General features: G+C 38.2%; 1 protein-coding gene across 6 annotated transcripts in view; it reads right to left on the bottom strand.

Moving 5' to 3' along the window:
- ATG7 (autophagy related 7) overlaps positions 1 to 19,605 on the bottom strand; it is a 128,404-nt gene extending 108,799 nt beyond the window's left edge. For 5 of the 6 annotated variants that reach the window (XM_075052853.1, XM_075052855.1, XM_075052851.1 and 2 more), the window contains exons 1-12: positions 19,451 to 19,605; positions 15,049 to 15,259; positions 14,766 to 14,820; positions 12,883 to 13,000; positions 10,934 to 11,011; positions 10,247 to 10,363; positions 9,008 to 9,157; positions 6,693 to 6,781; positions 5,480 to 5,601; positions 4,306 to 4,396; positions 2,273 to 2,417; positions 1,478 to 1,636 (exon numbers count right to left, since the gene is read on the bottom strand). In XM_075052853.1, the coding sequence (XP_074908954.1) occupies positions 1,478 to 1,636; positions 2,273 to 2,417; positions 4,306 to 4,396; positions 5,480 to 5,601; positions 6,693 to 6,781; positions 9,008 to 9,157; positions 10,247 to 10,363; positions 10,934 to 11,011; positions 12,883 to 13,000; positions 14,766 to 14,820; positions 15,049 to 15,226 (1,302 nt within the window). In that variant the 5' untranslated portion in view covers positions 15,227 to 15,259; positions 19,451 to 19,605. Of the gene's footprint in view, positions 1 to 1,477; positions 1,637 to 2,272; positions 2,418 to 4,305; positions 4,397 to 5,479; positions 5,602 to 6,692; positions 6,782 to 9,007; positions 9,158 to 10,246; positions 10,364 to 10,933; positions 11,012 to 12,882; positions 13,001 to 14,765; positions 14,821 to 15,048; positions 15,260 to 19,328; positions 19,347 to 19,450 lie in introns of those variants that run through there. The other variant, XM_075052857.1, reaches the window with a different exon arrangement.
- Between the last annotated feature and the right edge of the window lie 1,747 nt (positions 19,606 to 21,352).

Below are 21,352 nucleotides of genomic sequence, written 5' to 3'. Positions count from 1 at the left end.
TAGGCCATATCAATTCTTCCCCCAAATTAAGACTGAAACTGAGAACTGCAAATATTTGTAAGGGTTTCTTTAAATTTACTTTTTTTCAGCATTGAAAATGAGGTGTGTTTGAGCATATGCACTGAATAATGTTCATATGATGCTGTCCTGGTTTCAGCTGGGATAGAGTTAACCATCTTCCTAGTAGCTGGTACAGTGTTATGTTTTGAATTCAGTAGGAGAAGAATGTTGATAACACACTGATGTTTTCAGTTGTTGCTAAGTAGTGTTTAGTCTAAAGTCAAGGATTTTTCAGCTTCTCATGCCCAGCCAGCGAGAAAGCTGGAGGGGCACAAGAAGTTGGCACGGGACGCAGCCAGGGCAGCTGACCCAAAGCGGCCAACAGGGTATTCCATACCATGGGCGGTCACATCTAGTATAGGAACCGGGGGAGTGGGGGCGGGGGGATCGCCGCTTGGGCACTAACTGGGCATTGATCAGCGGGTGGCAAGCAATTGCACTGTGCTTCAGTTATATATTCCAATCCTATTATTATTCCTGTTGTCATTTTATAAGTGTTATCATTATCATTATTAGTTTCTTCCTTTCTGTTCTATTAAACTGTTCTTATCTCAAACCACGAGTTTTACTTCTTTTCCCAATTTTCTCCCCCATCCCACTGGGTGGAGGTGGAGTGAGCGAGCAGCTGCGTGGTGCTTGGTTGCTGGCTGGGGTTAAACCACGACAGATGCACATCTCTGGAGTCAAAGAGGTTAAACGCTGCCATTGGTGGGTCTCTCATCATAAAGCTTCTAAATCAACATAAAAATTCATTCTTGTCTTTTGTTCCCTTTCAACTACTTAATTTTGATAGTAAGTTATTACCACCAGGCTCCCCAAAAGAGGAGTACTTTAATCAAGTACCAACTTGACTAAGGCCAACACTGATATCTTTTCCAGGCTTCTACGAACTACTTCTCTTTTCTGGAAGTTAAAAATTAAGTTATTTTCATCTAAAGTAGAAAATCAACTTAAATAAGATTGGAAGTTTTGGGTGTAAAACATAATAGGAAATCTCAACAATACATTTATTAATGCATTCAAGACCTCCTGCTCCCATAACAGACAACTAATGTGTCTAAACTCACATTTAAGAGCAGAGTGGGAAAGCACAGTCTTAAAAGCAGCCACTACTTAAAGTTCCTTTGGACGTACTAGACAGGAAAAAATTTTACTTCACCATCAGTGATCTACAAGATGATTCAGATGATCCTTAAATATATTTCATTATTACAAATATTTATTGTCTCAATAAAGTTTAACAGGTACAGAGTACTTGAAGTAAAATGCTTATAGATTTCTCAATAACCAACATAACACCTGTGTAATATTTTCCCCACTCATAATAATGCTTAATTACTAGAACTTGGACTGGATACTTAAAGTTGCTGCTTCTCTTCCAAGGAACATATTAACACATTTTAAATACTGATCTTACCACTCCTGGGAAGATTTTCTGTAGCCTGTCTGCTGCTGCAAGTGCCTTTGGCTTCCCCCCACTAAGACAGTCTTCAAACTCATACAGTGGCTGTCGTACTGGGTTGGAGTAAGAGATCTTTGCATTGTCCACAAATGTAATCTTCCTGACTCCCCAACCCTAAACAAGAAAGTAATTTGAATAATGATAAGTACAATAGGCTTAGCCATATACTTTTGAGTAATGTCAGAAACTCAAGAGGAGTTTTGTCCAGTTTTTCTAGAAAGATGAAGCTACAAAAGCTTTTGAAGCTATTCACAGCAACAACCTTATACTTGCACTGAAATAAGAGAACAGAAAATTTGGTCTGTCCAGATATATCATTTAACAGTAATCCCTCACAGCCCTACTGAATTCAGTGGGATGTGGTAAACATCCCTGAAAGCAAATATCAGCACAGTTACTTACTTCAAGTGCTTCACTGTGAATTTGATCTTATTAGCTTGTTAGTTTGTTCCAGAATTTCTTGTTCAATCTTTTTCTATGTAAATTAAAAAAAAAAAATTACTATTCTGCTAAGGTTCTCTTACTACATACTATTCTACTACTAGCAGAACTTCAAGCTATTTCCATTGGTTACAGATCTTCCCTCTTCCCTGCAATTTATAATATCAAGTAATATGTATTATGTGTACTTTAATACAAGGGAATACAACTTTTCTCTTATGTGCCATGGCAGCCACTGGGACAAAAAAAAAAATCATATAGAATTTACAAGGAACAGCAGACATTTTTTAAGATTAACTCAGGACTTACCATCAAAGTCCTTGCAACACTACAACCCAGTGTACCAGCTCCTAGCAGCAGACACTTGGCAGACACAATTTTTTCCAAATCAAGAGTAGGCACCAACCGCCAGCACATCAATTTCAAATTAAGATCCACTGATGATTCTGCTAACCTATAACATGAAATAAACAGCAACACCCTTCTCAATGTTGTGTTTCTCCAACAAAGCAATTATTTTTTATTTCAACTGAAGAAGTTCAATTTTTTTTTAAAGGAGAAAGAGTTCAACAATTCAACATATAGGTAATACAAAAAACAAAGTCCCCCAAGCATATGTCCACCTAATAACAAGGTGCACGGCAAGGAGATCGCAAAAAACTTTTTTTATGCTGCTTGTTCACTTGTGACCCATGTAGTATGTTCTTCTAACCATAAATTTTTAACCATTCTGCCAGACACACAGGAAAAACATGCAAACAGAAGATGCCAAATGTCATTCTATATAAATACACACACAGTTCCTGATATTAAATTTCCTTGTAACCTCCTCTTGTAACCAATGTGTTGGCTGAACACTGCTAATTAACACTCTTATAAAAGCTGAGACTTCACTGCTAAAAACCAGAAGAGTAAATCACTACTGAAACAAGAGTAGAAAGATAGCTAGTAAAGTGGAAGTTTAAAAAAAAAAATAGTTTGCAGACATTTTACAAGATGGTTATTAACCACAAAATTTTGCTAGGAAAGCGTTCTCTTTCAAACGCTAGGATATACAGAAAAGGTGTCAGCTAGCCACTCTGGACTTGCTGTAAAAAAACCAAACTGCTAAAGTCACATACTTCCTTAGGAATTGGAACAAGTCTCTAAGGGCTTCTGAAAAAGGCAATAATCCAAAATTAAAATTTTAGTAACAAAATTGATGCAAGCGTGAAAATAGAAACAGTGTCTCAGCCAAGATTCCTGTTAAGCTGAGTGATAAGACACAGACCATTTGTTCATAAACTTTTGTTTCTTTTTCAAATTAACTGGTTTCCAGTTAATTGTATTGTTAATTGTATCCAGTTACATCTGTCTTTAACATGAAATACTACACTTGCCCCCTAAAGAATGTGGTCAATTCTTTGTGGAAGTTTTAAAAGGAAAACGAGGTAGGGAATCCATGCTCTATCTAGTGTCAGATTTTTGTATTCATCACAACACAGGGTGTTAAATCTCTCATCAAGTCAGGTCATCACAGTTCTCAGATTCCTGACAGTTTCATTCCCTTATACATCATAAATATAACTTTTGCAGTATGCACTAACTTATTTGTTCAACAAGGATTTAAGATCACAATTGCCAAGGCTGGCATGTTACCAACAGTCTCTGTGGGAATTAACAGAAGTGAGCATGCATACAAGTAAAGAAGGTCAAGTTATATTTACTTAAAGAATTAAGAGCCCTCAGATGAACCTTCTCTAAAGTCTATGAACATACTGTGAATTGCTACAGTTGCAAGTCAAAAATGGCTTAGGTTGATAGGTAAAATATGTTAACCTAAGTCATTAGATCAACACACTCTTAGAGTGTTTCAAAATTAAGAACACACATGTAGTCAGTGAAAGCAGATGAGCCAACAGGCTAACTAGACTGTTTTCAATCTATTGCCCATGTATTATGGGCAGAATGATAAAAATTAATAAGGTCATGTTTCCTGAGCTCTTTCCTGTCACACCCTAACAATTCCAAAAGGTTGAACTTTTCCCTGTGCTTATTTTCCTCATTCAGTGAAAACCACAGGCCTGTAACACTATGACCTACATTCCACTCAGTTTTAAATAGAATGCATAAGAAATTCTAAGTTAGAGTCAAAAACTGCAAATATTTCTGCTGCATGCGGTGCACTTTGCTCTGTTAAGGTCCTTACCTGCAATAGGACTGTCCAAACAATACACAGTATATGCGTTACTGTATATTCTTACCTAACAGAGACAGATAGTCCTTGCATTTCACATTTCAACTTGTTACAGCTTAAGCCCAAGTACAGAAAACTACAGAAATTTAAAAGATAATAAACAAACCTTTTTGGATCCATGCATTCACTGAGATTCACCATCCTTGGACCCATGCCTCCCTTTTGGTTCTTCTCCCATCCAACAGCTTTTGGACAATCTGTTTGACACATTAAAAAAAAGGAAGAAAGAAGGAAAGTAAGAATGAAAGCCTTAATAACACAGGATAGAAAAAAGAAATCTTGTTGGATTTAACCTCGTTGGAGAAAACCAAACAAATTCTAAACCTGTAAGTAAATAATCTGTATCTTAACAACCTAGTATATATTGCTATACAAATTTTGCTGGTTTACATCAGCTGAAAGCACTGCTTCTTGGAAAAATGCTTTACTCTCAAGTTGTTATGTGCTGCTTTTGCCTGTTCAGCTTGCTTCAAACCTAGGACAGAGATGGCATCATTCCTCATCAGGCCTCCAGATCTTTAATGTCAAACAGACTGCTATGTTCAGAACTCAATAAACTCATAATTCAGAACTTAGGAAATTTTGCCAAGTTCAATCATCTCTTCATGTTCCCTAGACCTAATCTATAAATTCAGTAGATAATTATATATTCTAATTATATAATAATCAAACAATCCACAGCAATAATCCATAAAGCATTCAGAACTTCTTGGATGAGGTTGAGAAATTTTGTGATACTGTCCTGTACAGAGAAATCAAGCCTGAGATTATGTTCTAACATGATAAATTTATTGCTTTAAAATACATCTGCGTACCTCACTATAGGTAGTGTAGAAATTGAAGAAAAAATTCCACTCTGTAGCAGGCTTCTACCATTTTAGAAATGTAGAGAAAGCTTGCATCACATAAATTCACTACCATATGCATTTTTTTCTAGTTGAGGGACTGCATCCAAATTTAACAAGAAAAAAAAGACTAATTGCTAATTGCCTGGATTTTGTATTTCATATGACACCAGGTGGACTCCTCCTCTTTTTTAAATCAGAAACACAATTTAAGGAGGGAAAAATTGAAAGAGAATATGCTCTCTTCTTTCTTTTTTGAAGAAGGAACCATTTCCTTTATAGACGTTTAACCGAAATTCAAACAATTTTAAATCCATTTGAAATAACTTAGCATAAGCAATGATTTAGTAGTATTAATTTATTTTTTCCATCTTCACAGTAATTGAGGTGGGAGAAAAAAAAATGGGAAAGAACTTTTTTTTTTAAATTGATTACCTGGGCCAAGGGCTCTCTCTGGAAGTTTTATTTCAAAGATAATGCTGTGTGTTATGTCTCTCACCCCTTGCATGGTCCTATCTCTGAAGCAGAGCACTTCAACTGACTGGAGAAGGCTGCCCCTGCCATTTGAAAAAAAGACAAATAGAGAGAGACATGCAACTTCTTTAATAGAAACGGGCTTCTTTTAAACACCATTTCACACAGGTTTAGTCTCTTGCAGATTCTGAATAAGGCTTTTTCTGTTAGTACTGGAACACTGTTGTTCTCATCAGGTATAAATAAAAACAATTACTTAGTATGTGGAAATGACTTTGTTGTGAAACAGCTCTAAAGAAATGACACTGTCAGTCTGTCCTCTGTCATTTATACAATGCTGCTGGACAAACTGCATATTTAGAGGAATAAAAAGCAGGGAAGCACTAGAGCACAGATTAGGTGACACGATGTACTTTGCCATGGCACAAGCCAGATCCTCTTAGCTCTCGATATAGTATCATTTTTCCTCCTTATGATTCAAACCCCCAAATCAAACAATTAGAACTTTAGTGCCTAAAAACCTCTTAATCTCAGAATGTGTAAAGCTCCCTGGGCACTTACACATCCTTGTACTCTACTGTTCAGCTAGCAACCCCAAAAACACCATAGCTAACTGAGCATTTCTTCTCCCTGCTGTGTAATAAAATGTAAAAGTCAAACTGTGAAAATGCAACTTAATTACATTTTTGTTACAGCAACACAAATTTATTTGATACTTTAAATGATACTTTTTTTTCAAATACCAGAGTGTAAAACCATGTCCTGTCTTCCCCAATTTCTGCCCAACGAAAAATTCAGGAAGGTACACTAAAAGAAAACCTAAGAGTATCTGATCTTCAAAATTTAGGTCTGCTATTACTTGGCACTAATTGATTATATAAAATCATAGAATACTTTAAACAAGATTTGAAACAGCTAGAAGGTATTGGCAGGGTCTGAAACATGTATTTCCAGGTACATGCATGCATGCGAGGATTAGGAATAATAGGAACTTGTAACTGACAGAAGTAAAAAACAGAATAACATGCAAAATCAGAATCATTGAAGGTGAGTCATGTAAAAGATAAAACTTAAAGCTCAGGTGGATGATAGGAGTAAACTGCCATAGGAGGAAAAATGCCTAATTTGATATCAACCAATAAATAACCCTTGTGGGAAAGAATAAAATAGATACCATTTATGGGCTGCCAGGATCAGGAAATTTCTCAGTGGCCATCCTGGATAGTGGGATAAATTACATGGATCATAAACTCCAACTGCCACCTGCAAATAAATTTGCTCTAAATGAGAAGTCATCTATTCATACTGATATTCAGTTCACAGTAAAATTTATCTGGCATTTTTAATGTAAAACTTCTGGACAGAGAAGGCCTACACACACATTTTACATATTTAGAAATGTTTAATACATGGTCACACTAGATTTCACTCAACCATTTGCCACAGCTTTGAGATTTGTTCAGTTTAGCCTCTTTATGGACATTCATTTTTCACTACAATATGTGCACCTTCCTTAAACACACCATTATGGGCAAAGCCCAACAACTGAAGCCTTGCTCTCAAAACAAAATTCTATATTGATTTGGGTATTATCAAAAAGTGAAAGCAGACAGGCCAGCAAGATGTCAAGTCAATGGAAAAACAGCATAAAAATCACTTGTAAAGCCAACCTTCAGGACGGGATCTAAATAAAGGAAGTGGACATTCTGTCTCATGTTCAAGCAATGTAATACCATGCTCATAACTGAGATACCTAAACTAGGAGCTTACTTCACAGTCAATGCAGAACCAAAACGCATCTGGAGATTAGAAAGATGCCACTGCCTACCTTTAGATATGCTGAAAATCTGAACTCGGCCATCACTAGTGATACCTGTGTCTCACATCTATAGAGCTCTTCCCTCCTGCTTCTTTGCCTATAGATGGACTTAGAGTGACTAGTCTCAACTCTACCACATCAGTGAGGTGTCCCTAGAACAGTGTGAAATGCAGATGAGCCAATCTAATGGATGCAGACAGGAAAAACAGGGGCCCATTCCCCATCCCTCCTCCCAGCTGTACACTGCTGCTGCTTTGCAACTGCTGACTCAAGCAGGCATAAGACCCCTTAGTAAGCTGATTCAGTTTCATAAACTAGCAGAAAATAAACTTAGCAGCAGCAAAAACATATTTTTCTTCCAGGGGAGCAAGTTCTGTTGGCTCACTGAAATACAAACTCTACAGGCAGTAGAGTATTGATGCGATGAATCTTATCCGACAGGTCTAAAATTTTGGCACTTCCATCCAAAGTGAATGCTAATGAAGAAATATATTCCAGATGATGACAGATTTCTCTCATATTGACAATGTCCCTATATAATTCCGTATACTCTTATCTGTGACCCATTATTGTAGTTATACTGCGATTTAAAATCTCAACCTTCACATTCTCATTTTATAAAGAACTGCAGTCCTAGATCTTAATTTCAGAAAAAGAAATTTGGAAAAGCAAAAAAATAATTGAAGATCAAGTATTATAAAACAGAACTAAATTACTTTTATAAGGTGTGACAAGACCTCCTAAAAAAAAAACCCGAAACAACTTTTTTGCACTTCTTACCTCTTCACCATAATTCAGTTTTGTTTCCTAACACTTCAATGACAAGCAAAATAAAAAAAAAAGTTTGAAGTTCACCAAAAATAAAGACAGTAAAGCATTCAGAAAGGCCTAGCAAAGTTCAGCAGCTGAGCAACATGATCCAAAACAGAATTCAGTGTACATAAACACAAGCCAATCAAGCAAGTCAACTCTTGCTGTGATGACATCTGCTTCATGAATCATTATAATCCTTCCCTAACTGAAAGCAATGGACAGTACTCACTTTATGCTTAAAGGACATGCATGGTCTCTGCATTTAACAGAAAAAACATCCCAGCCTCTTCTGGTGCACAACCCATCTATCTTCCAAAATTACAAAGCGTTACCTTGAACATTCTTCATATACAGATTCCCAGCAATTTTTATCCCAAGCTCTCATGTTATAACATGTACATGCTGCAAAACACATGCTGAAAGTTGAAAACTCCTATATAGTATTCCCTGATTACTGTTGCCACAACCAACATATACATAAAATATGAGTACCAATTTTTAGTATACAAACAATAAAAGAAGTGTTTTGCGTTATTACAGCATTGTAGGTAAAGTGGTTGGGAAACTTTTAATCGTTACGCTAACTCATAAACTTATGTTGTTTCTGTTTTGATAATGAGAGCATGAAGAACCTTTTTTGAAGCTGACTGTTAATCTGATGTAACCGGGCTTTTGTGTAAGAACTACTAGAGAAGCTTAACTCGACACAAAAATCAATCCAAGCTGCTGGTCTTCAGCTATTTACCCAGTCTATGCATTGGCCAATCATTGTGCCCAGCTGAGTATTATAGACGTTTTTCAAACCATTTGTAAATTAAACATTTGTAGGTTATAAAAAGACATAAAATTCTCATTACCTTTCCCCCTTGGTCTTGAAAGAAACCATCCCACCTTTTCAGTGGAGATATCACGACAGAATTGTCATGATACTTGATTAAAAAATAAGGCAAAGCTGTAACCCCCTCTTTGTGGCAAAGCTCATCATATGCTTTCTGAAGTGCTTGAATCTAAAAGCAAAAAGACAACTGTAACGAACAGTTTTAATAATCTTATACAGAACCACAGAAAGTGTTTTAGCATCTGGGAAGGCTAGTTCACTCAATCTTAGAACATAGCATATTCAGAAGTTTTGAAGCCCATTATGACCATAATAACAGAGATCAAAAATTCAGTTGTTAAAACAGCATTTGTCAATGCAAATTTAAACAGGAGCACTGCTATTGCTGTCACAAACTGATCTACCAATAGAAATTAAACCAGATAAAAACCTCATTCTGATAGTCACAGTAGCTGTATAAGAAAGTAAATCTGTCCCTCTATTATTAGCAAAAGAGCAGAGTACCATTCAATTTATTTTGTTATATCTATTTTCAGTGTTTAGTTGAAACTCTCTTTAGATAATGACAGGTATTTTTATACTATTTATTACCACAGAACTAACGAGGGTCTTCTGAGAAGAAGGAAACTAAGTATTTTTTCCACTGAAAAAATCCAAACTATTTCTCATTGATTATTATGCCATTAAAAAGCCATTCAAGGTTTTCCATTAACTTCTGTCAAAGCAAAAAGGCACATGTGGGCAACTTGATTCTTTTTGTCCTTTTCCATTGTAATATGAAAGAAACTACAAAAAGTTGTTAACTTTTCTCCTAAAGAAAAAGTCTTCCCTATCCACTTCTTTTTCTGGTCCAATCATGCGTTTTATTAACAATTTTGTAATTGCTAATGACTTAGCTCTGCCAGGGGATGCGGCTTTAAAAAAGTTTCTTAAAAATATGAGTTTCAAAAACATAGCTATATATTCAATAAGCTGTATATAAAAATTACACTGAACATAACCAGCTCTTCAAGAATTGTTTGCCACATTTGCATCGAAATGAATAAAGCTGAAGTTATGTTAAGCCGAGAGATTTTATACAATAACAACAACAAAAAAGAGGTAAACAAAAAACCCACATGGAAATAAGAAAAGTGAAGATTTTAAAAGAAATTAGATTCTCAAATTAATTCAGTATATGCTATCAAAAATACTACATTTTACAGCTCGCAAAATCGCTTAGTGCTACAGACTTCATAACAGTTAGTATTTTCAATACCTGACTTAATGTGAATCTGTCACCAAGACACACTGGTTTCTGAATTATATGTATTCCATCAGGGAAGCAGAGAGCAGGGTAGCAAAACCAGTAATAGAAATGATACTTTTTTAGATCCTAGAAAAAAAATTTTGTAAAATTAGATAATGAGAATATAAATCAAAGTAAATTATGGTTTGGAATACTAATCATAATTGATGGTTGATGATACTAACCATAGTTCTCTTCACAAGGGACTGTGTCATGATTTCAGAAAATAAAAAATACCAGAAGACTTCCCTTCTCTGTATTTGGTTTTATTTAAGAATTAAACAGTGAATGTGTGTACAATACTTCCGTTTTTGTTAGCTGGAGCATTATTTATTAAAACTTTCAGTTTGTTAAACATGAAACAGTTACTCTACTTTTACTAGTATCGATAAGGCCATCTGATGATCTTATACATTTGTAGAAAAGAATATAAGATGGCACCAGCATTTTTTAAAGAATGCATCCTAAAATATTTTTTATCTGTATATAAGAATGGCTTACTAGGTTTTTTTAAAATGTTTTCAGACATTTTAAGATGTCTGAGAATGATCCTGATAACATTTAATGTGCTAATACTAATACAGCATTTCCCCTTAGAAGAAACTACTTCATCATTTCCACTACAATGCTGTAAGTATGAGACATATCATTACTCACTGCGAATGTCAGCACCAGGAACCTGTTCAAGAGCAGAGGGTTTTCAAGAGCAGCTCCAGATTTTATGGATTCCCATATCTGTCATTGATTGTGGGGACAAGAAGGAAGAAAAAGGCCAGAGAAACAAAACACCAAGGCAGCATGAGAACAGCTGTAGAAATCTTCAATTCTTCCAGCTACCTTTAAAATACTGAAATTAACATTCATGGTAATACACTGTGATCTTTTCCTAACTGATCTCATCCACGCTATTATCTATATTAAAAGGATTCTAAAGGTAAGACACAGACATGCACTCTCTAACACAAAAAATTACAGAAGATGGGGAACATGAGGAGCCTTAGTTCATGAATCAAGCATGGAGCAAACAACAAAACAAAACAAACTTTATCAGGAACAGTCTCTTATGTATATGAACTATTAACACTAGCACAGTATAGAACATTGTCGTGGCTTAACCCCAGCCAGTAACTAAGCACCGCGCAGCCACTCACTCACCACCCACCCCATCTCAGTGGGATGGGGGAGATAATCAGGAAAAAAAAAGTAAAACTCATGGGTTGAGATAAGAACAGTTTAACAGAACAGAAAGGAAGAAACTAATAATGGTAATGACAGCAATAATAATAAAAGGATTGGAATATACAAAACAAGTGATGTACAATGCAATTGCTCACCACTTGCCGACTGATGCCCAGTTAGTTCCCGAGCAGTAAACCCCCAGGCCAACTCCCCCCAGTTTATATACTGGGCATGTCGTCACATGGTATGGAATACCCCTTTGGCCAGTTTGGGTCAGCTGCCCTGGCTCTGTCCCCTCCCACCTTCTTGTGCCCCTCCAGCCTTCTTGCTGGCTGGGCATGAGAAGCTGACCATGTCTAATCAACATTCTTCTCATATTGAACCCAAAACACAGCACTGTACCAGCTACTAGAAAGAAAATTAACTCTATCCCAGCCAAAAACAGAACAAACATACTGTGATATGAATATAGCCTTTTACTTTTACTGTACTCTCACAGTTTTCATTCACGGGATCTATGGATACTAGATATGTGAATAAGCTACTAGGAAATTTGACCAAAAAAATGGAGACTTGGAATAAGGCAGTACACTGCACATTGGTGAGACAAGAAGCTGTAATACCTGTATGATGCAGACCTGTTTGATCTTTGTCTCAAAAGACCCCAAAACAAACAAACCAAAAAATACAAGAGTGAATAAAGCATTCTGGCCTTCCCAATTTCCCTAAGGATAGATATTGCATTTTACCTACCACTGGCAGAGAAGTACTGGGCCACAGGAACACAAAAAATTCATAGCCCTGAGTGAAGATATGCATGAAAACTTTGCTACTGAAGGCCAGCAGGCAGACAATCAATCTAATTAAAGGAATCAAGGACTGGTCAAAGTGAAGTATCTCAAAAAGTAAAACGTTGCCTTAGTATGACTTTCCCTTCTCACCAAGCCATGACATTTAATTTAGTTAGTTACAGTGTAAGCAGACTAGCCCCTTCCTTTGACAGCCACCTTTTCCTTGCTTTATCTCAGTCTTCTTGCTGTTCTGGAGCTTCCCCATCACTTTGTCACACTGAGGTATTGCAGTAATCTGAAGTTTAAACCAGGCACTTGCTGGTTTCTGGGTGTCAAGACAAATTTTAAAAATGTGCTTTACAGAACTCAAGCCACTGGCAGCTCCAATAGCACTGTTAAGCTTAAAATGTGGCTTAGTAGAACACTGAATTAAGTCCTCCAATTATAATTAGCTACTTTCTACTCTCTTGTAAAGAGCAGTAAAAAGCAAACATCAAACTACTCCTTCCAGAATAAGTTAAATCCTGAGGCAATTACATGGGTGAGTATGGACAGTATCTCCAATATTTGGGGCAGAGACTGTAGAGAACGTCACTGGTTATTTCCAAATCCTTTCTACCACATTTTTAATCTTACCTCATTTGCTTCTTTCTCCAGAAGTGATTTCTTATCACAGGATTTGAAAGTCTCAAAAGTGTTGGTATTATACAATGTTCCGAAAGCAGGACAGCAACGTGCTGGTATTGAAGCATTCCTGAATAAAAGAAAGAAACCTCTGGGAATTGGATACTAAGACCTTTAACATGATCAGCAGTAGTAGCAGTAGCTATCCTATGGTGTAAGGTTGCCCTGAAATTGTCAAATGATGAGGCACAGTAACAAAAGTTAGCAACAGTTCTAATGAAAACATTTTTATGATCATAATGCTTTATTGAACATGGATTGGTATACCCATGCAAATACATGTCTACGTATACAATATATCAGGCATCTGTATTATCTCTAAGCAAGGTGGCATTGAATCGCAGATTGAAGACCTAAAAATTCTGTTCAAATACAAACTGTCCATGACAAATGCGATTTTCACTAAGAAAAAATTATTAAGACTGAACTTTAGATGTCAGCATTTTATTCACATAGTTACTCAGTTAAAATTTTGTGTTTAAAAAACATCCCAAAGGAAGACTAAACCAGACAAAAGATTGAGTAGCTTTTATAGTTTGTAACATCATCAGCTGGAGAAGCTGCTGTTTGCAAAGACAGTACATATTTTTCCGCCTTTTTGAATGTAAAATAGGTAAAAAAAACATACAATATTCCCTTAATTTATAGATCTGATTGATTTCATTGACTCCTTTAACATCATTCTCCCAAACTGATGTTTCTGACCACTGTTAAACTCAAATACAGCAAATGTTTAAGTTACATAATACACATGATGCAGTTTCCAAAAATTTTTAAAGCTAAAAGGGAACTCTTCAAGATCATCTAAACTGACCACCTAAAGAACAGAAACAGAAATACAGAAAATTACTACAGTAGAAGGAATAATTAAACACTACGTAAATGGACCTTTCATAATTATATTTTTGTTATAACGTTTGAGAGGTCAAATACTACAGTACCATCCATCTACCATCCATTTTTTTCCTAATCTGAAATTCCTGTTTCCAATGTCACAGGTTTCTCCCAATTGCACTTTGCTGCATATGTTTTCAGTATTGCACCTAAAAGTTCTTACATAAAAATTAAGAGAATAATATCTCCGAAGAAATTACCTCAAAATGCACAAAGCCTCACTAGGCTCCTAACATTCTCACAAAGCAAGACAGATAAAGTCACTTCTGTGATTTACAACTTTATAATCCACCAATTTAAAACAAACAAGACACTAACTACAAAGACATCTGTTCCTATGTTAGTCATACTAACTTAGGCATTTGCTGGAAATGAAAACCATGTGGAAAAAATATTTCTCCTCATCTCATTTTTGCTGTGTATACTGAGCAGCTTTGGTTTACCTTTCAGTTTGTGGGTAAAGGCAAAAGTACAAGATTCCAGTCATAAATGTTAAATACTTTGGAAGATATTACAATGTAACAACTAGGGATTGTAAAAACTATTTTGAGATCCTAAGTGTAATGATGAATCCTCAATAAATAAAGATCTAAGGAAAAATTTGACCAGAAGTCAGATGACTGAAATATCCTCCCTTACGCAGAAGAGCTGAAGAAATGGGGAAAAATGTTTTTTTATACAAACATATATACAAACAGTGAGTGAATTTGAGACTTACCAGCATATATTAAACTTGGTCTTTCAGATGAATATACTACTTCAGACACAGCAAGTTAATGTTTGCGACTCAAAGCAGTCTCTCCACTACTACAAAGTTCATGAAAATGTGTATTTATTTTCATGTAGAATTTGTCCAAGTAATATTATATATCAAAGTGCTACTGTTATGCAAGGAAAGTGTCTTCACATATGAATTAGGGTAAACCACAGTACGTACTTACATATCAAAGGCACTAAACTCCAATGTCAAGCGAGCTGGCAAACCCAAAGGATCACCTGGACAAAAAGCAGCAACATGCTTCTTTTAAACTGAAATACATAGATTAATTTCCCTCTTTTTGTTAACATAAGTTATAAATTACCCACAGACACACCAGAATTCACAGCTCACCCAGCTGTGTTTTCTAGTGTTTCAGCAAAATACCTAAAATATGTTACACAAATACTTAGAGGAATAACAGGAGAAACCCAAACTACTAAGCAAGATGTTCAGTTTCTACCTACCATTGTAGTAGTATCCTTTGATAACTTTTGGGGTCTCATCCAATCGGTACTCATTGAGTTTCTTCTGTGTTAGTTCATGCCAGAATCCTGCATCCAAGGCACTACTGAAAGGAGCAAACTGCAGCTTTGATATTCCAGGATCTACAGGATGGTGCACCTCACTACTGGCAGCTGCCATGATTTTAGTTAATGATCGCTGTTAAACAGAATTCTGTAAAAGCAGATATGCCTAATAAGTATATACACAATTCATCATATTACTCATGACTACTCAAAGCTTCTTTTTAATACATTTTGTTGGCTTAAAGTGTAGAAAGCCTTACTCCTCTGAACATCTAAGTAACTCCAATCTTTAAAATCATTGCTCACAGGTCCTTTCAGTCCAAGCAAAGTCCTTCCAATTTCTTGTACTTAAAATGATGAAAGGCAAATATATGTGGTTTGGCCACGCTGCCTAGAAGGATTTGATCTCCTGACAGACATTCCATGATTTCTCCCATTACTTAGGATACTACACCTGAACTATGTACTTCTGAGTTATATCTTGTATTGTGCTGCTACAGATAAAAACAACAAAAAGCTAAACACTGTATCTGCATTCCTTCTGTTATCTAGACATCCATCGAAAAGCCTATCAGCACTATTTAAGTTCTGATAGCATTTAAAATCCAAAGTAACATTTCATTTAGCTAAGTCTTGACTCTCAGCCTGTGGTGAGAGTTGAACACTCATAAAGCATTTACAAATTAACAAGTAAAGCTAGCAAAGGGAAACTAAAACCAAGGAAAGTCTTGCAGCCAGTAAAGGGCAAAGCTGGAAACAGAACCTAGAACTTGCTTAACAGTTGCACTAGCCTTTAGAAAGTCAATGTGATGCACAAGTCTGGATTACTTCCTTACAGTTCTTCTCTCCTAAAGGTCTTTGTGCATGGGGAGTATTTTTTTTTTAATAACCCAAATCACTACTCCACATTGGCTGAATGGTATTCCTATAAGCACATAAGTCTTCAATTCAAAGCACTTAAAAGTTTCAGAATTTTAGACACTGCATGAGAAGGAGGAGTAAAACATCTAAACTGGGCTATCGTAAGTCTCTACTTCAACTAGGCCAAACAGTCCCCTTGCTCACATTAGCAGCAGCATTGACTTCACTGTGAGGTGATTCAGCTCAACCTACTTATTTTCTTGCAAACTCATCAAATAAAAATATTGCCCTCAAGAATATCCTTTACTTACTGTTAGTATTCCTCTTCATGTCTATACCTACACATATTAACATGCAAGTTTCAGAGACACAGTCCATGACACAGAGTATTCAAATATACATCAGGGGGAGGGAAGGTCCTCCTATTAAGCATTCCATTCTGCCTTTGACTACCTAGCTAAGATAAGCATAAATGTTGCAAAACAAGGATTTGTTACATATCAAAAATAAGATTTTAAAATAATGGTTTTAAAACTCCTCAAAAAGATATATCCATATGCTCATATCTATCACAACACATCCATCTACCAAGCTAGGAACTGCGGTTTTCTAAGTCCAGAAGGGAGATCCACAGCTATTGATTTAGGTTTTGTTTGCAGGGCTTATCAAATCAATCAACTGAACTCAAACAATCTTGAAATGATTCCTTCAACTAACTAATTCTTCAAGACTAAATTTTTTAGTTTGCACAACATAACCCCATGTGATTGCCTTTTGTTACTGATCCTTCACAGTATACCTGTTACCTGTACACATGGATCAATAGTATGATTTTACATAAAGGAAAGTCAGAATAAGGTTCCCAGCATAGCTATATTATCTGACATCCATCTAAATAGATGCTCTAGAGTTTTGCTGTACTGTAGCTTGGATTGAATTGAACAGTTCCGTTTATTGTCCTGTGAAGTCACTTGTGCAACAAAAACAGAGCTTACATGCTTTTCGGAACAGGAGGAATGGAACAAGAGGGGCTTTTTTTCTTTTTTAATAACTGCCAAATAGCCAGCTCTTCTCTGAGAGAAAGACACAGTTATGCTTTTCCTTACACAATACTTCCTTAAACAAAGTCTTCAGTGTAACCCAGCTATAGCTACTACATTCGGTTTATCTCCTTCTACTGTAAATGCCTTCCTTACTTGCTGGTAAGTTGTGTAATGTGGTTTTTTGGGTATAGGTTTGAGGGTTTGCATATTTTTCATAGTGAAAGCTAAATGTTTCAGTTTTGTCACAATGTCTTGCTTCACCTGGCATATTGGAAATACACCATTTTGTCATCTCCCCCCCCCTTTTGTTTTTAAATTTTTCTTAATTTTTAACAGCAGCTGGAATTTGTGGCAGTGTGAACTTCGATAGCTTACTTGAAAGATGTCTCAAATCTCTTTTTATTAACACACAAAAAACCAGGTGGTTTCTTGAAACTTTGCAAGTACTAGAACTATAAGCAGTAGAACTAACTGTATGGAATTTTCTGCCCATTTTCATAAACTTTTTCTGCATGTAAGATGTAGAAGTAATAACATAAGCTAGCAAACGTTTAACTTATACTACTACATAGGTCTTAAGCCTTACAAAATCTTTGTTTTGCAACTAAATGTCACAGAAAGCTTATCATAAAGCAGACAAATGTTTGTCATATAGATGTTAGCAGTAAGAGTCAGATTACATGGTACTCAATGCCAAGGCTTCCATAATAAAACTTCTATTCAAAGGTTCAGTAGCTGCCTAGTCAATATTAATCCATTAAATCCCCCGTCCCCCTTTTTTCAGAAGCTTGGGAAGGTATTTAATGCTTAAGAAAAAAATTTATTAACAAAATGCAACATAAAGTTGTTACTTTCCTTGCCAGACAAGCTCTATTGTAACTAAAAGTTTACTCATTTTGAATTTTCCTCATCTTTTTTCAAATTTTCAAGCAGGTAGTTTCCATTTTGCTTTCCCTCCTCCCCCCCCAAGTACATGACATACCCAACACTGAAGTGTATTGTGAAACACTAAATTACCAAGAAGCCAGCTGATAGTACCTAGTAGTACCCGAGTAACACACACTGAAAATACCAGCCTAAAAGCATCCACTGGGAAGGAATTTTAACACCCTACTTATTTTCATTATTACTGTACCTAAAGAGTTATTGTAAAACTGAAGGAATAAAAACAGGGGGCCTCACTACGCTATGCACACGCAGAGAAGCACATACAATCACCTCTGATGTATTGACACTTTTGAAAATATTCTTTAATGTACTTTGACGTAAATATTCACTTACATGCTTTCTTAATGCAAGATCAGTAAGCCAAGGTAAATTTGTGCAACAAATTTTAGAATACTGAAATAAAGGATGAAATGTATACATTTCGTAGAACTTGCATACTGAAATTCACATACAGCCTCTAATAGTAATAACACTCACTGGGAGAATATAATAAATATGTAGAAAAAAAATATCCAAAATCTTAAATGTGGAACAAAACTTAAGTTTCAAAAGGCCCTAGTTGAAAAATGTGCTTGAAGTGAAAAGATGTAGCAGTATGTTTTAGACACTCCTAAGTTCTGTGACTGGTGGGAAATTGAACAAGTGTAATCAGCAAGGATAACCCAAAGTATAAACACACTATCACTAGCCCAAAGTTCTAGCACTTGTTCTTAAATGTGCAGGCATTTAAAACTGACCTAATGGAGGAATATATGAAGTGAAAAGCACACCAGGACTTTTAATATTTGTCTTTACCTTGACAGACATAATCAATCTGTTCCAAAAGTACGGTTAGCAGTTTAACAGCATCAGTTACACGGTAACACGACAGTTTAACTACCGTGACGTTACAGGTTTTAAGCCAAATTCACATAATCCCCCAAAATCTACAGCCTTTTTTACAAAACTTTTTATTCTGCGGTCCAGAGTTGAGTATTTTGAAGACCTCCTCTCCATCCAGGTGACAAAGGAAATGACTATTTCCCACCACCACCTTTTCCGAAGAGCTGCTTCTTGGCTAGTGCCCGTTATCAAGCCTATTTCGGGGGCAAAGCAAGCCTGCCCCATTTCTGACACCGTTACCGACACAAAAAGGCGGCCCCTGGCACTTGGGGACAACCCGCTCCGCAAGCCCCCACCTCCGAGGCCGCCCGGCCCTGCTGCAGGGCCCGCCGCCGCCTCTCGCTGGCTCCTCACGCACCGGCCGCACCACACGACCCGGCCCCCGCCCGCCTATTCCTGACTGGAGCCCCAGCTCCCGTCCCAAAGCAAGGGCTCTCCCGCCCAGGAACCCGGGCCGGACCCGAGACCCCGGGACACACCGACCTCCGCGGGCGTCAGGGCCTCCCGGCGCCGGGAGGGCGGGAAGCGCGAGCCGCCCTCAGCGGGGACCCCCTCCCCCCCACCCAGCAGCAGCAGCGCAACCGGCGCGCGCGCAGGCCGCTCACCGGCTCCCGCGCTCTCGACTTCCTGCATGGCCAAGCGGCACGGCGCAGTGACGTCACCCTGCCTCGGCCGCGTGACCGGGGCGGGTGGTTACGTAGGCGCCGCGGGCCGGTTGGCTCTGCCTGGGCCGGGCCTGTCCTGTCCTGTCCTGTCCTGTCCTGTCCTGTCCTGTCCTGTCCTGTCCTGTCCTGTCAGCCGGGCGGGCAGGGGAGACTCTTCGACGGAGCCCGGGCGGAGCGGGGCGGGCTGTGGTGGGCGACCGCCCGCCCGCCCGTCCGTTCGCCCGCCCGCCCGCGTTAGCGAGAGGGTTCGGCTGCCGTGGCGCAGCGCCGGCGTTGCCTCAGGCTGCCCCCGCCGCGCTCTCCCTGTGGCGGCCGGGCGCGGGGTGTGTGTGTGGGGGGGGGCGTGAGGCGGTGCCCGCCCCCCGTCTCCACAGGCCGTAGCCGCGTGTGACGAGTGTGCGAAAAGACCAGCAAGGGTGAGGGCCGCTCGGGGCACCCGTGAAAAACGAAGCGGTATGAACGAAAAGCTGCCTTTTCCTCCGCTGGGGTTACGACTGCAGAGTAAATCTGCGCGAGGGTGCTCTGGTAGGGATACGGTCTAGTAAAAAAGTGTTCGGGGGTTCGATGAGAGCGAGCAATGCGTCCCCCCGCAGCTGTGACAAATAGCCGTGTCGGGGCTGAGTTAGTGAAAACGTAGCCAGTGGGTCCGGTGTGGCTATTTCCCTCTACTCAGCAGCCGTGAGACTGCATCTGGAGCGATGTGTCCAGCTTTGTGTCCCCCTCCAACTTCCCTCCCCCAGCGCAAGAGAGATCGCAAAACTGGCAGGAGGCCTGCGGTAGGTCACTAAAATGGTCTGGGGGCTGGAGCATACGACCTGAGAGGCTGGGAAAGCTGGGTTTGCCTTGTGTGGAGAAAACAAGGCTAAAGGGGATTTAATGGCAGTCTTGGGTAACCTGCAGTGAAGAAAATGAGGCAAATTCTTCTCAGAGGTGCACAGCAAAAAGCGGGAAGGAAAAGGGCGCATGTCAAAACAAGGAAAGTTCCAAATGAAGATATAGAGAAAAATTTGCCTAATGTGGCTGGTTAAGCACTGGAATAGGTTCCCAGAGAGAATTTGTAATCTCCATCCTTGGGCACTTGACTGCACAAGCCTCTGAGCAACATGACCTAACGTTGATGTTAGCTCTGCTTTGAGCTGGAGGTTGGACTAGATGGCATCCAGAAGTCCCTTCCAACCTAAAGTTTTTAATGAGTCTATATTGATTTTTGCAGATCTGGAATACAAAACAAAGTATGTTTTCTACAAAACAAGCATTACCTCTTTAGATAGTTTATGTCATTTACCTATCAGGGAAAACATATTTGCCAGAGCTGCCTTCTATTCTGGGGCACACAACACTGCAGTAAGACCTGTATTGCAGAAACTGCCAGCAAAATTGGGAGTAAGCCTCAGAGGAAAAGCCGCCAATCAGATAAGCATGGGTAAGGTCACATAAAGACAGTTGTTCAGGCAGCATTAGGGGAAAATTTTCAGCGCTGCTAATAATGCAAATTTAGACCTGATGTTTGGATAGAGGACTTTGCTGTGGAGCATGGGCCAAATAGGCCTTCCAGCAATTTCACAAATAAAACAAACTGGAATAAACTTGGGAAGTTTGCTATAGATGCTATACCTTGAATCTAACTGCATTATGTCAGTAAAATTCTACAATTCATCATCCTGCATGCCACTCACTTTATTAGTATTGGTAATACCTTTACTCTGTTGGACACTTTATAACTCAGTTCTGCAGTTTATTTCCCCGAGGCTGGAAAAGATTTTGTTTTATCACTTTTTGGTCTTTGATTTCTCCTTTTACATGAAATATAAAGGGAACATTGATGAGATCCCATCAAAATAG

Source organism: Buteo buteo, chromosome 21 (genome assembly GCF_964188355.1).
Source record: "Buteo buteo chromosome 21, bButBut1.hap1.1, whole genome shotgun sequence".
NCBI lineage: Eukaryota > Metazoa > Chordata > Aves > Accipitriformes > Accipitridae > Buteo > Buteo buteo.
The sequence above is the reverse complement of the archived record's forward strand: the minus strand, read 5'-3'. Positions and strand labels throughout refer to the sequence as shown.